At 45.3% G+C, this 14,993-nt stretch overlaps 1 protein-coding gene and 1 non-coding gene across 4 annotated transcripts in view; both read right to left on the minus strand.

The window, feature by feature from the left end:
- Positions 1 to 663: 663 nt before the first annotated feature.
- On the minus strand, positions 664 to 827 carry LOC144696852 (U1 spliceosomal RNA). Its single transcript, XR_013580260.1, has one exon. It is a non-coding gene; the product is annotated as a U1 spliceosomal RNA (small nuclear RNA).
- Positions 828 to 4,460: 3,633 nt separating this feature from the next.
- LOC144696412 (serine/threonine-protein kinase 38-like) overlaps positions 4,461 to 14,993 on the minus strand; it is a 70,108-nt gene continuing 59,575 nt past the window's right edge. For all 3 annotated transcript variants that reach the window (XM_078567666.1, XM_078567667.1, XM_078567668.1), the window contains exons 12-14: positions 11,355 to 11,450; positions 7,287 to 7,378; positions 4,461 to 6,124 (exon numbers count right to left, since the gene is read on the minus strand). In XM_078567666.1, coding sequence (XP_078423792.1) covers positions 5,997 to 6,124; positions 7,287 to 7,378; positions 11,355 to 11,450 — 316 coding nt within the window. In that variant the 3' untranslated portion in view covers positions 4,461 to 5,996. The remainder of the gene's footprint in view (positions 6,125 to 7,286; positions 7,379 to 11,354; positions 11,451 to 14,993) is intronic.

The following is a 14,993-nucleotide window of genomic DNA, read 5'->3' on the forward strand; positions in this document are numbered from 1 at the left end:
GCTGCAGAAGGGGCAGGGAAAGACTTTACACATGGGGAGAGGGGGTGCAGGAGTTTGAGAAAGTAGGAATCACAGAGGGGGCTGTTGAAGGGGGAGATTATACAGAGGGGGTGGGAGGCTGCTGTTGATTTCAGAGGGGGGGTAATTGGAATGAACATGGGGACAGGGTGCTTGTACATGTTTGAAATAGTGAGGGTTCGCTGCTACATGTTTTAAATGCTGAATGTAAATGAATGAATGAATAGCTGACTGATGATATTATACAGAAGTCCAGAGAGATACGGGGTGGGTTGGGAGGTGTGGAGGGTGGTGCTGGAAGGAGTGGCAGGGACTGTTTTGATGGTGGGTTGGGTATTATATGGGGGGGTTTGAGAGAGAATATTGGGAGTGGGCAAATGCGGGGTTAAAAATGTCTCGTGGAATTTGTCGGCCGTAAAACAAATGGCAGCAATAAAATGATGCAGAGATGGAATAATCGCCTGTTGTTAATAATGAACAATGTGCGGGGAGGGAAAGAATGGGGGCTGGATAGTTGCAGGAGGAAAAACAAAAGAGTCTAGATTTGGAATGAGTATTTTGTGGACTATGTTGCTGGTATTGGATAAGGTTTAATAGAAAACCTTACTGAGGAATGAAATTAAAATCTATTTTTGGATTGTAAATCAGGGGAGAGCGCGAACGCAGTCCCCCACTACCACAAATTTTGCAGTCGAGTATCCCGCATTTGGGGACATCGCAGGCGTCAGCACACCCGAAGTGCAATGGGCTAGCCTCGTCCTGGGAGAACCTCCTTCTTGATCAAGGTCTCTCCCCTGCCAGGTAAGTATGCTTGAAAACTCTCAGACGCTGCCAGCCGACACCAAGCACTACCCCTCATAGTCACAGGCACTTATTTTAAAAAATCATAACGTCACCCTGTTCATAATATTTTTCCATAAGACAGCTCAGTTTTTCCTCATCTATTGTAGAACGTGCTTAACTATCCCTTCCGATGGAGAAAAGGCAGCTGATATTAGTGCCTTATGTTAATATTTGCATATTGCCTTAAAAGGAAAGAAACCACCTCCCGGGAAGACTGGCTGCAATTTGGGCATTCTCCAATTAGGGGCGCTGTTCTCGCACTATAAGGCACTCGTTCAGCCTCAGCTGAAATTTTTATTTTGACTATTTTTTATTTTTGTATAATTTATATAATAAATTTTTAAAAATAAAAATAAATAAATAAAAGAGTGTACAGTTCTGGGGTGCACATTATAGGAAGGATGTGAACACATTGGGGAAGGTGTGGGGGAGGTTTGCGGGAGTGGTTCCCGGGTTATGAAGAGAGTTTGGAGAGTTTGGGACTGTTCTTCTGGAGAGAAGGTGAAGAGGAGATTTGATTGAGGTGTTCAAATTCATGAGGGGGCTCGGTAGAGTAAACAGGGAGAAACTCATCCAGGGAACGAGAGGGCACAGATTTAAAGTGATTTGCAAAAGAAGTAAATGTGATGTGAGAAAAACCTTTTTCACACAGCGACTGGTTTGAGTGGGGAACGCCCGGCCTGGGAGTGCGCTGGAGGCAGGTTCAACTGAGGCATTCAAGAGGGCGATAGATGATTATTTATATAGAAACAAGGTGCAGGGTTACGGGGAAAAGGCAGGAGAGTGGCACCAAGTTACAATGCTCAGAGAGCCAGTGCAGACACGATGGGCCAAATGGCCTCCTTCTGCACCTTAACAATTCTGTACAAAAAATAATAAAGGTTCAACGGATCCTTTTACCCACCTCCAATATTCTCCCTCCACCTGGACCCCTCCCTCTGGATTCTTACCTTCTCTTGATCTTTTCATTGAGAACTGTCGGTGTGACATTAGTCGTCTCAATTTCTCTGCTCCTCTCACCCACTCTAACCTGTCTCTCTCTGAACTTGCTGCACTCCGTTCTCTCAGGTCCAACCCTGATATTGTCATCAAACCCGCTGACAAGGGTGGTGCTGTTGTTGTCTGGCGCACTGACCTCTACCTCGCAGAGGCTGAGCGTCAACTCGCAGACACTTCCTCCTACCTCCCCCTGGACCATGACCCCACCACTGAACATCAAGCCATTGTTTCCAGGACTGTCACTGACCTCATCTCCTCTGGAGATCTTCCTTCCACAGCTTCCAACCTGATAGTCGCCCAACCTCGGACGGCCCGCTTCTACCTCCTACCCAAAATCCACAAACAGAACTGTCCTGGCAGACCGATCGTGTCAGCCTGTTCCTGCCCCACGGAACTTATTTCTCGCTATCTTGACTCCCTTCTCTCTCCCCTTGTCCAGTCCCTTTCCACCTACATCCGTGATTCCTCTGACACCTTACGTCACATCAACAATTTCCAGTTCCCTGGCCCCAACCGCTTCCTCTTCACCATGGACGTCCAATCCCTCTACACCTCCATCCCCCACCGGGATGGTCTGAGGGCTCTCAGCTTCTTCCTCGAACAGAGGCCCGAACAATCCCCATCCACCACTACTCTCCTCCGTCTGGCTGAACTTGTTCTCACACTGAACAATTTCTCCCTCAACTCCTCTCACTTCCTCCAAATAAAAGGTGTGGCTATGGGTACCCGCATGGGCCCCAGTTATGCCTGTCTCTTTATGGGGTATGTGGAACATTCCTTGTTCCAGTCCTACTCCGGCCCCCTCCCACAACTCTTTCTCCAGTACATCGATGATTACTTCGGTGCTGCTTCATGCTCTCGTCAGGACCTGGAAAAATTTATTAATTTTGCTTCCAATCTCCACCCCTCCATCATTTTCACATGGTCCATCTCTGACACTTCCCTTCCCTTCCTTGACCTCTCTGTCTCAATTTCTGGTGATAGACTGTCCACCGATATCCATTACAAGCCTACCGACTCCCACAGCTACCTCGACTACAGCTCCTCACACCCTGCTTCCTGTAAGGACTCCATCCCATTCTCTCAGTTCCTTCGCCTCCGTCGCATCTGTTCTGATGACACTACCTTCAAAAACAGTTCCTCTGACATGTCTTCCTTCTTCCTTAACTGAGGTTTTCCACCCACGGTGGTTGACAGGGCCCTCAACCGTGTCCGGCCCATCTCCCACGCATCCGCCCTCACACCTTCCTCTCCCTCCCAGAAACATGATAGGGTCCCCCTTGTCCTCACTTATCACCCCACCAGCCTCCGCATTCGAAGGATCGTCCTCCGCTATTTCCAACTCCAGCATGTTGCCACCACCAAACACATCTTCCCTTCACCCCCCCCCGGCGGCATTCTGTAGGGATTGTTCCCTCCGTGACACCCTGGTCCACTCCTCCATCACCCCCTACTCCTCAACCCCCTCCTACAGCACCTCCCCATGCGAACGCAAGATATGCAACACCTGCCCCTTCACTTCCTGTCTCCTCACCGTCCAAGGGCACCAAACACTCCTTTCAAGTGAAGCAGCATTTCACTTGCATTTCCTTCAACTTAGTCTACTGCATTCGTTGCTCCCAATGTGGTTTCCTCTACACTGGAGAGACCAAACGCAGAATGGGTGACCGCTTTGCAGAACACCTTCGGTCTGTCCGCAAGAATGACCCAGACCTCCCTGCCCCTTGCTATTTCAACACACCACCCTGCTCTCATGCCCACATGTCTGTCCTTGGCTTGCTGCATTGTTCCAGTGAAGCTCAACGCAAACTGGAGGAACAGCACCTCATCTTCCGACTAGGCACTTTACAGCCTTCCAGACTGAATATTGAGTTCAACAATTTTAGATCTTGAACTCCCTCCTCCATCCCCACCTCCTTTCCATTTCTTCCCCCTCCTCCTTGTTTTTTCCAATAATTTATATAGATTTTTCTTTTCCCACCTATTTCCATTATTTTTAATGTATTCCACCGATCATTTATCTATACCTTTTATGCCCTTTTAGTCTTATTTCACCCCACCCCCACTAGAGCTATCTGTACCTTGCTTGCCCTGCTATCCATTCTTAATTAGCACATTCCTTAGATAATATCACCACCTTCAACACCTCTTTGATCCTTTGTCTGTAACATCTTTTGGTTATCTCCACCTATCACTGCTTGCTTGTCCCAACAACCCCCCCTCCCCCGTAAACCAGCTTATATTTCACCCCTCTCCTATTTTTACTTAGTTCTGTTGAAGGGTCATGAGGACGCGAAACGTTAACTGTGTTCCTCTCCGCCGATGCTGCCAGACCTGCTGAGTTTTTCCAGGTATTTTTTATTTTTTGTTTTGGATTTCCAGCGTCCGCAGTTTTTTTTGTTTTTAACAATTCTGTAATTCTGTGTGAGAGCAGGAGAGGGAAGGGAGAGAGAGAGAGAGAGAGAGAGAGGGAAGGGAGAGCGAGAAAGAAGAGAGAGAAAAAAACAGAGAGGGAGGTGAAGAGGTGGCACAGAGAGAGAGAGAAAGAGAGAGGGCTGTACTTGATCACATCGATCAAAATAATTTTAAAAAAACAAACATTTAACAAAACTGTTTTATTCATCGTTTTTAAAAAAGAAATGTACAACATTTCAGTAAAGAATGCTCCTAAAATTGATCCGTAGGATTCCAGGAATAAGTCATCCTTGGAAACGAAACTTCATATCAAACATCAGGATCTTTGGTTTTTAAAAAAAATAAGAGAAGGAAGTCTGCTACACAAGAACATGGCACAATGTCCTATACAATAACACCAGCTGCTGAATCTAATGGCCCTGGCAGCAAGACTCCTACAGGCAAAAAAAAACATACACAGCATTTCTCAGCAAGAAAACCAGGAATCTTTGTGCATCTCACATTCCGTGATGATTTGTTTCGAAATTTCACTTCACTGATTTCTTACACAAGGAGTTCGGATTGTGAAAATCCCAAGCCCAGCTTCCCAAACGTGATTACACAAACATGGCAGTGGGAAAGTTTAGTGTTGAGCTAACTTGAACTTTCTGCTCACCATTCGGAGAGAGATGGAGAAGAGGGACTCTACTAAATTCAACATTACAGGGACAGACCTCAGCTGACGGGTGGGGGAGGAAGGGGCCAAGCAGACTTGCATCTCTATAGCAACTTCCAATATCTCAGGATGTCTGAAAGCTCTTGGCAGCCGATCAAGTGCTTATTTAACTGTGGTCACTGTTGTAATGTAGAAAACAAGCCAACCAATGTGTGTACAGCAAGCTCCCACATTCAGCAATGTTTTTAGTGAAGTTGATCGAGAGATAAATATTGGCCCTAGGGCCCTTGGGATAGCATCACTGCTCTTCCTTAAAATAGCGCCATGGGATATTTCATGCCTGCCGGAGAGGGCAGGCCTGGGACTCTGTTTCAACACCTTATCCAAAAGGCGACACCTCTGACAGTGCAGCACTCCCTGAGCTGCACTGGGAGCGTCAACACGGATTTTGTGTTCAAGTCCCCGGAGTGGGGCAGGAGCCATGACCATGACCATCAGATTCAGGGGCAAGAGCCGTGACTGAGGGTGAATTTTAATAATGGGGGGAGTGGGGGGCGGGGGGGGGGTCGTGTTTACAGTTTATTCCTTACAGCTCATTCCCAGACGAGCCAGCTTAATATGGTCACAATCTCAATGTGCCTGAATGATGCCATGGACCACTTGGTTTCATAAACTCTCAGTTCAGAACTGACTCACCACAAGCAACCCATTCACGTCAACTCATCCATGCAGCATAACTGGACAAACCCCAAGCTCTGGTAACAGTCCGGAGCGATGAATCCCCACACCCACACACACACACAGACATATACCTTAAATTAACACGTCCAGTACACAAACAAAAACAGTGGGTGCTGGTTTTTAACCCCATCATTGATGGGGAGAATCCAAGTAAGTACGTGGCATTTGTGCTCTGCTAACAGGTTTAAATAAAAATAAATTTAGGTGCAGGAGATCCTAATCCAGCAGATATTCTGTAAACCCGGAGATTCTGGATGTGAAGCAGGGAGTCTTCATGCTTGAAAAACACAGGTCACTGTAACTGTCTGGCAGTTTCACTTCATGTTCATAACTTTCCCACCTTCATGTAGGATGGGATGGTTCCTCGAGCAGTCAGGCCTTCAAACCTCTTGTAGGTATAGTTGATAAAGACCCAGTCTTTAGATTTATAATCCGATTCAGTCAGGTTGGGTGCTGATGTTAAAAGGAGCAAAAAAAGGTACATGTTTGACCACAATGAAAGACTTCCCGCCAACACTTCGTAGAATGGTTACAGCACAGAAAGAGGCCATTCAGCCCATCGGGTCTGTGTCAGCCCTCTCAGAGAGCTTCTCCGCTAGTCCCACTCCCCACCATTTCCCTGCAATTTTTCGTGTGGCCAATGGAAGGTGTAACAAAGTTAGAAATAACAAGACGAATAAACTTGCATTGATATAGAACCTCTCACATCCTCAGGGTGTCCCAAAATGCTGCACAGCCAATGAACGTAGAATGGGAGGAGGTTGACGGCCCTGTGAGCTTGTTCTACCGCCATTCAATATGGCCATGGCTGATCTGTCACCTAACTCCACACAACCTGCCTTTGCCCCATATCCCCTGATATCTATGGTTAATTAAAATCTATCAATCTCTGATTTAATATTAATAATTGATCTGGAATCAAATTGAGAGAGAGAGTTCCAAATTTCGGCCAGCCTTCGCTTGAAGAAGCAAGGTCAGTGTTTTTATTACTTATATACACACAGCAGCATGGCCCATTTGGAAAGTTGGTTAATGGATAAATATTGGTCAGGACACAAGAGAGAACTCAAACTGCTCTCCTTTGGATACGTCATGGGAATTTTTACATCCACCTGACCGCGCGGGACAGTCCTCGGTTTGAACCCAGTCTCGTCTGGCCCCTTTTATATTGGACTAAGGAATAGGCCCGGGTTCCTGGCTCTCTATGGGCAGTGGCAACAAGCATTTGTTTCAGTAAGACCAGAACTCCCAAATGCTCAGTTAAAATTGGGTATTTAACCACGACATCGGAGTTTGACTCTGGGCCCGGTTTTAACTGTGTCTAAGCGAATGGGTTTCGAACGATTTAAATTCTCACCCTCTGTGGCTGTGTATACCTGCAGCACCAATACGACAATATAAAACGGGCTTTTCATTGGGTAAACAATTTCCCTTTTTTAAAAAAAATAACATTGTACAATTTGGTCTCTCGACATCCCTAGTACAAGCCTCAAGAATTCAGTCATCGGGCTCCTTAGCATATGTAACACATCTTGCTATCGCATCCTTCAAATGCCCGCCCGGAGCACTAAAGGGGTTAAGGGGTTAACGTGCAACGAGTGTAATTCCTTCATACCTGGCTGCAAGATGTCTGATTCAGGAAACTCATCAAAATTAGAAGTGTCATCTATACTTCTTATTTCGATTGGAATGGCTGCTGGCCTCTCCCTGTCACAGCAAATTGTAAAGGTCTCATCAATCAGTAACTTGCTGCTCCTTTGAAAAACTTGCAACAACAAAAAAAACAACTTGCATTTATATAGCGCCCTTAATGTAATAAAAAATGTCCCCAAGGCGCTTCACAGGAGCGATGAACAAACGAAATTTTAACACCGAAGCACAGGAGGAAATATTAGGACAGGTGACGCAAAAACTTGGTCAGTGAGGTAGGTTTTAAAGAGGGTATTGGAAAAAGGAGATAGAGGGGTTTAGGGAGGGAATTCCAGAGCCAGCTGGAGGCACAGTCACCAACGGTGGAGCGATTAAAACCGGGGATGATCGAGCGGCCAGCATTGGAGGAGTGCAGAGATCTCGGGAGGGTTGTGGGGCTGGAGGAGGTTATAGAGATAGGGAGGGATGTGGCCACGGAGGGGTTTGAACACAAGGATAAGAATCTTAAAATTTCGCAGCAACCTGCACTTTTATAATGTCTTTAATACAGTAAACAGTCCTAATGTGGATTTGAGTGTTGTGAGGTCTGCTACATACAGAAAAGCAAATTGCCCACTTGCTTCCTAGGAACTCAACAGTCAAAACACAACCTGGCCTTGATCAGAAAGAGACAAGATTACCTCAGGGTATTCCAGTGACTCAACTATTTCAATAACACAGAGAAAAGCACAAACAAAAACCTGTTGGACAGAATTGACCCAATTACTGAACAGATTTACGGACTAATCTCAACAAACACCCTGTACAGCAGCCTAACCCAAAACTATCATTCACCTTCAGTCTGCCATCGTGGGCACATTACAATTCACCCGCCAGTTTTAGGAGCCACACACACACACACACACACACACACACAAACGGGAAGCAACTCAAAACTGCCAAAGCAAAAATCACCAGCTGATAGCATTGAGAAATGATTGATCAGAAAGTGAAAAGGCCACAGAAAGTACAGACACGCAAATGCCATTTAAAATTAATACTCAATTTTAATTTGTTCTTGGGACATGACTGACGCTGGTGAGGCAATGTTTGTTGGCCATCCCCAAATGCCCCACAAATCAAGCACAGAGCATGGGACTGGGGTCACAGGTAGGCCCAGGTCAGGCAGTGGTGGTAGTTTCCCTTCTCTGAAGGCCCAAGATGGCTTTTCCACAACAGCCCTCATGGGCACTTACTGTAGCCAGCTCACAACTGACCAGCTTCATCAATGTGCCATAGGGAGCTCACACCCCTGGGTTGCTAGTCGAGTTCTAGGCTTCCCTGCGTAGAACAGAATAGCACAGGAGGCGGCCATTCACCCATCATGCCTGTGCCAGTTCTTTTGAAAAAGCTATTCAATTGGTTCCACTCCCCTGCTCTTTCCCCATAGCCTGTAAACCTGCCCTGTCATGACACCTGTTAATGTCAATATTTTTGAAGATCCTCATCACCAACTTTATCTTCACCATTCACCTTCCCTTGATTATATCCAAACCTACTATTCTCGAACACTCATTACCACACCCTCACCGCCCTGTCCTCTGGTCATGTTCATAAACTTGTTCAACAGCTTCTGATGTCCTCGTCTCTCTCAGAAGGTGCAGTCTTAGCCTCTCTCCAATTACAACAGTTCTCTTCATAACGACAAATCTGAGTCTCAACCCAACCACTTTATCCCCTGATACCCCTAACCAACAAAATTCTACTCATCTCACTCTTAAAAATTCCAATTGACCACCCACATCGACAGCCTTTTGGGAGAGGAAGTTCTAAATTTCCATTCCCCCTTTGTGTGAAAAAGTGCCTCCTGCTGCCGGATAGTCAAGCTTCAAACTTTAAGATTTACATCTGTCTCCTTGTTCATTGCCTTCCCCCACCAGGAGGAATTTTCTCCACATCTACGTTTTCAAATCATGAGTTTAATATTTCCAACAGGCCTCTCTCTCCCTTCCCCTGCTCCTCCATCCAAGGCTATGACATCAAGTTTGAAAAGCTCTGTTTCTCAAACCTCAATTTGAGGCAACTCGCTCAATGGGCTCAGCTAAATGCTGCCCCTGCCTCTCAATACCCATCCCACACCTTGAACCCGAATGTCTTGCATCAGAGACAGTACAGCGAAGATTCACTAAATTGGCCCCTGGGGTGATGGGGTCGTCCTGTAATGAGAGGCTGAGTAAATTGGGCCTGTATTCTCTGGGGTTTAGGAAAATGAGAGGTGATCTCATAGAAACCTACAAAACTCTGAAGGGGTTTGATAGAGTCAGCACAGAGACTGTTTCTACTGGGCGGGGAATCTAAAACACGGGGGGCACAGTCTCAGGATAAGGGGCTGAGATGAGGGAAATTACTTCTCTCAAAGGGTTGTGAATCTCTGGAATTCTCTACCCCAGAGAGTTGTGGATGCTCAGTTGTTGAATACATTTAAGGCTCAGATAGACAGGTTTTTGGTCTCCCAGGGAATCAAGGGATATGGGGAATGGGCAGGAAAGCAGAGTTGATGCCAGAGATCAGTCAGGGTCACATTGAATGGCAGAGCAGGCTTGACAGGCTGTGTGGTCTATTTCTTGCACTCTTGTAAGTCTCTCTATTAAGGGTCATACTCTCTACAAGATGTACCACTCTGTCTCACAATCTCTCCCTTAATCCAGACCACTAAACTAGAAAATAGTCACTGCATTTCACAGTAATTCATTGGAAGGGACAACATTTCTAAGGAATGATTGAGGTAGCAGATCACTGCTAGAAAGAGAGGCAACTTGCATTTATACAGAGGTTTCCCAATCCCCACTTAACAGCCAATTAAGTTATTGAAGTGCAGTCACTGTTATAATGTAGGAAATGTGACAGGCAATTGGTACACAGCAAGATCCCACATACAGAAATGTGATAATAAGCTGCTGGTTGAGGGATTAACATTGGCCCCAGGACACCAGGGACCCCTCCTCTTCTTCGAAATGGTGACATGGGGGTCTTTTATGTTCACTCAAGAGGGCAAATGGGAGCCTCAGATTAAAGTCACATTCGAAAGGCAGCACCACCAATAGTGTAGCACTCCCTCGGTAATGCACTGAGCCATGGAAAGCCCTCACACTGTCTTCATTCCTTTAACAGTATGGTCCTGCCTGCTTGCCCTGCCCCTGACAGGAGGAAAGCAATGGCAAACCACCACTGACAAAAACTGCCAAGCAGACAATGAGCCAAGGACCTGCCTTTGGGCAGAGCACACAAGACATGTCCTTCAAACCTGGCATTGGCCTCACTCCTTAAAGGGGAAAAGCTATCGCTCAAGGATGGGAAGCAGCCTTTTGGGACATGGGGGGGAATTGATTACAAGGTAGGAGACAGAAACTAGAAATAATGGATATGTACTCAAACTTTGTACTTGGGAACCCCCTCCAAGGCCAATATATCCTTCCAGATGTGTAGTGCCTAGAACTGAATGTTCTATTCTAGAAAGGATACATTTAAGGGTGTAAATGGATTGGAGGTGGTACAGAGGAGGTTTACTAGATTGATACCTGGAATGAGCGGGTTTGTCTTATGCGTAAAGGTTGGACAGACTGGGCTTGTTTCCACTGGAGTTTAGAAGAGTGAGGGGTGATTTGATTGAAGTTTACAAGATCCTGGACGGTCTTGACAAGGTGGACGTGGAAAGGATGTTTCCTCTTGTGGGGTGAGTCCAGAACGAGGGGGCACTGTTTTAAAATTAGGAGGTCACCCTTTTAGGACAGAGATAAAGAGAAATTTTCTCTCCCAGCGGGTTGTGTGACTTTGGAACTCTCTGCCTCAGAAGCTGGTGGAGGCGGGGTCAGTGAATATCTTTAAGACGGAAGTAGATGGATTTCCTTGCCTAACAAGGACCAGGGGTAGATGGGAATGTGGAATTCAAAACATAAATAGATCAGCAGGAAGAGAAGCTGGCTGGGTCACCAATTTGCAATCGCCCTTTCTGCGCTCCCACCCAAACCCCCATTTCACCCCCTGTTCAGTTTACCTGGTGTGTTCCCAGTCCACTCCTTCAAAAAACAGGTGACTTTTAATTTCTTCCACGCCATTAGCTCCAATTCGATTATCTGCTGCACAGCAAAATCTGAAAAGATACAAAGCAACAAGAATCAGTACAACAACATCACTTCAATCCAAAAGTTCTTGGATCCAATGACTGTGAGCATGTGGATATTTCATATGAACATACGAAAAAGGAGCAGAAGTAGGCCATTCGGCCCCCACGGGCCTGCCCCACCATTCATTAAGGTCATGGCTGATCTGTTTGTGTTTCAAATTCCACATTCCCATCAACCCCTGATAACCTTAGATTCTTGTTAGGCAAGGGAATCTATCTACCTCCGGCTTAAAGATATTCAGTGACCCCGTCTCAACCGCCTTCTGAGGCAGAGAGTTCCAAAGTCGCACAGCCCTCAAGAGAGTGTAAAGAGCCTATTTTTATTTTTCTTGGACTGTAGCTTTAAAAACAGCCATGGCTGCATTGAAAGACATGTTCACTGGAACAGGATGAGGAATATCTACAATGTTGCTGTTCTGCAACAGAGTTTGCCATAAAAGAACAGGATGGTACCGAAAAGGAGCCCTGGACTAAGGGCAACTGCCTGATTATAGCATTTTAATTGGCTCCTGACCAGGTGACCAGGGTTTTGTGTGGTAACAGTGCAGGTAGTACAGCTCCTAGCCTACAAAGAGGGGAGACCTAAAACCTCTCTCTCCTGTGTTTGTAAGATTCCAGTAATTCTGCCATAGTAACTAGTTGGCTATTCCTCACATCTCTGTAACCTGCTTTCTCTGAAAACTCCTGTCAAGAGGAAAAAGGGGAAAAAATCACCAGTAGAGACATTGAAAAGCACGTTTTTCAACCAGTGAACCACAGACTGAAAGTGCTGGGAGACCACCTCATGTCATCAACAACAAACTGCAAGGAATTTGGAAGACAATCAAAATCAACCCATCTAATCCTGTACTCCAGATTGGTGCTACTGAACTGTTTTATCTCACCCTTAAAATCTGTGTCGTGTGTATACAAGAGTTTAAGAAGGGGTAGAGCTTAAGTTATAGAGTTAGAAGTTAGCATTTCATATTTTTTTTTACCACTAGTTAAAGACAATTTGTTCAATAAACAGTTATTTTCTTATTAAGTTTACAAACCTGGTGCTTGTTCTGTTAACCTAAACTAAACAGTTCGGTAGAATTGGGGCAATCTGGTGGTTTGGTTGCACTTTTCACATTTGTTGAGGCTCGAGGGACAGTGGGGGCTGATATTACAGCGCAAGATCCACAGTGAGTCGTGACAAGAGAAAACATTTCTCCTCATCTGTCCTAAAAGAGTGACCCTTAATTTTAAAACAGTGCCCCCTTTCCGGACTCACCCACAAGAGGAAACATCCTTTCCACATCCACCTTGTCAAGGCCGTTCAGGATCTCGTATACTTCAATCAAATTACCCCTCACTCTTCTAAACTCCAGCGGAAACAAGCCCAGTCTGTCCAACCTTTCCTCATAAGACAACGCACTCATTCCAGGTATCAATCTAGCAAACTTCTGCTGAACTGCTTCCAACCCATTTACATCCTTCCTTAAATAAGGAGACCAAAACTGCACACAGTATTCCAGGTGTGGTCTCACCAATGCCCTGTATAACTGAAGCATAACATCCTTACTTTTATGTTCAATTCCTCTCTTAAAGGACAGCATTCCATTAGCCTTCTTAATTACTTGCTGACCTGCATACTAACTTTGTGACACAAACACAAGAACACCTAGATCCCTCTGCACCTCAGAATTCTGCAGTCGTTCTGTTTAAGTAACACTGTCTTTTTATTCTTCCTGTTTAAGTGAACAACTTCACGCTTTCCCACATTATATTCCATCTGCCAAATTCCTTGCAGTTTACCCACTTGCTCAACCTACCTATATCTGTCTGCAACCTCCTTATGTCCTCTTCACAATATACTTTCCTACCTATTTTTGTGTCATCTGAAAATTTAGCTACCATGCCTTCGCTCCCCTCATCCAAGTCATTGATGTAAATTGTAGAAAGTTGAGGCCCCAGTACAGACCCCTGTGGGACTCTGCTCATCACATCCTACCAATCAGAAAAAAGACTAATTTATGCATACTCTCTGCCAGCCAGCTAGCTAATCTTTTATCCATGCCAATATGTTATCCCCTACACCATGAGCTTTTATTTTCCACAATAACCTTTGATGTGGCACTTTATCAAATGCCTTCTGGAAATCCAAGTACAGTATGTCCACAGGCTCTCCTTTATCCACTGTGCAAGCTGCTCCTTCAAAAACCTCCTATAAATTGCTCAAACATGTTTCCCTTTCAAAGAACCATGCTGACTCTTCCTGATTACCTTGGGTTTGAGTTTTTCTAAGTGCCCAGCTATAACCTTGTTTATGGTCAATTCTAACACCTTCCCCACGCCAGACATCAGGCAAACTTGCCTATAGTCTCCTGTTTTCTGCCTCCTTCCCTTCTTGAAAGAGGGGTTATATTTGCTACTTGAGGGGTTATATTTGCTACTTGAGGGGTTATATTTGCTACTTTCCAGTCTGATGGAACCTTTCCAGAATCTAGGGAAATTTTGGAAAATTAACACCAGCGCACCTACTGCCTCATTAGCCGCCTCTTTTTCAATCACTCTACATCTTTCCTTTCCTCCATTTCCCATCGCTTGTTTTCCTCTTTTAATGACATAGGAACAGTTGGAGGCCATTCAGCCCATGAGACTTAATTTTTTTATTCTTTCATCGCTGGCAAAGGCCAGCATTTGTTGCCCATTGCTGTTGCCCTTCAACTGAGTGGCTTGCTAGGCCATTTCACAGGACAGCTAAGAGTCAAATCACATTGCTGTGGGCATGGAGTCACATGTAGAACAGGTAAGGATGGCAGATTTCCTCCAACTAAAAGAGCATTAGTGAACCAGATGGGGATTTTACAGCAAATCGATGATGGTTTCATGGTCACCATTGCTGGGACTACCCGTGACCCCAGAGCTTAGCTTGAGCCTCTGAGTTACTAGTCCAGTGATGTTCCCACTATGTTACCGTCTCCCCCCCAATGTTTCACCATTCACTCAAATTATGGCCAATCTCTAACTTAACTCTATTTACCCAGCGTGGTCCTGTAACCTTCAACACCCTTACTCAACAAAAAATCTATCCATCTCCGTTTTGAAATTTTTAATTGACCCCAGACCCCTCGACAGCTTTTTAGTGAACGGGGTGGGGGGTGGGGGAGAAGAGTTCCAAGTTTCCACTACCCTCTGTGTGAAGAAATGTTTCCCGACATCGCCCCCACTCGAATTTCAAGTTCCTCCCCGCCTTGTTTTGGCCTCCCCGGCACCAGAGAGAATCATTTCGCTCGGTCATAACTTCAGTTAAATTCTATTTTTCCCATTTCCTCCCATTCTTTGAATCAAGGTATTGATTGCACACAGCCAAGCTCAAAGCAAATCAGATCAAGTCAATTTAGTTCAAAATGGTGCAGGAAACACCCAGTGAATGAGAAACTTGAAATAAAGCAGCAGATCTTCAGAGATATCCTACAGAAATGAATTAACCCAATAACATAAATTCAGTTTTAAAGCAAAAAAAGTGGGGCTTGCAAATGAATT

This window comes from Cetorhinus maximus, chromosome 22, assembly GCF_964194155.1.
Source record: "Cetorhinus maximus chromosome 22, sCetMax3.hap1.1, whole genome shotgun sequence".
NCBI lineage: Eukaryota > Metazoa > Chordata > Chondrichthyes > Lamniformes > Cetorhinidae > Cetorhinus > Cetorhinus maximus.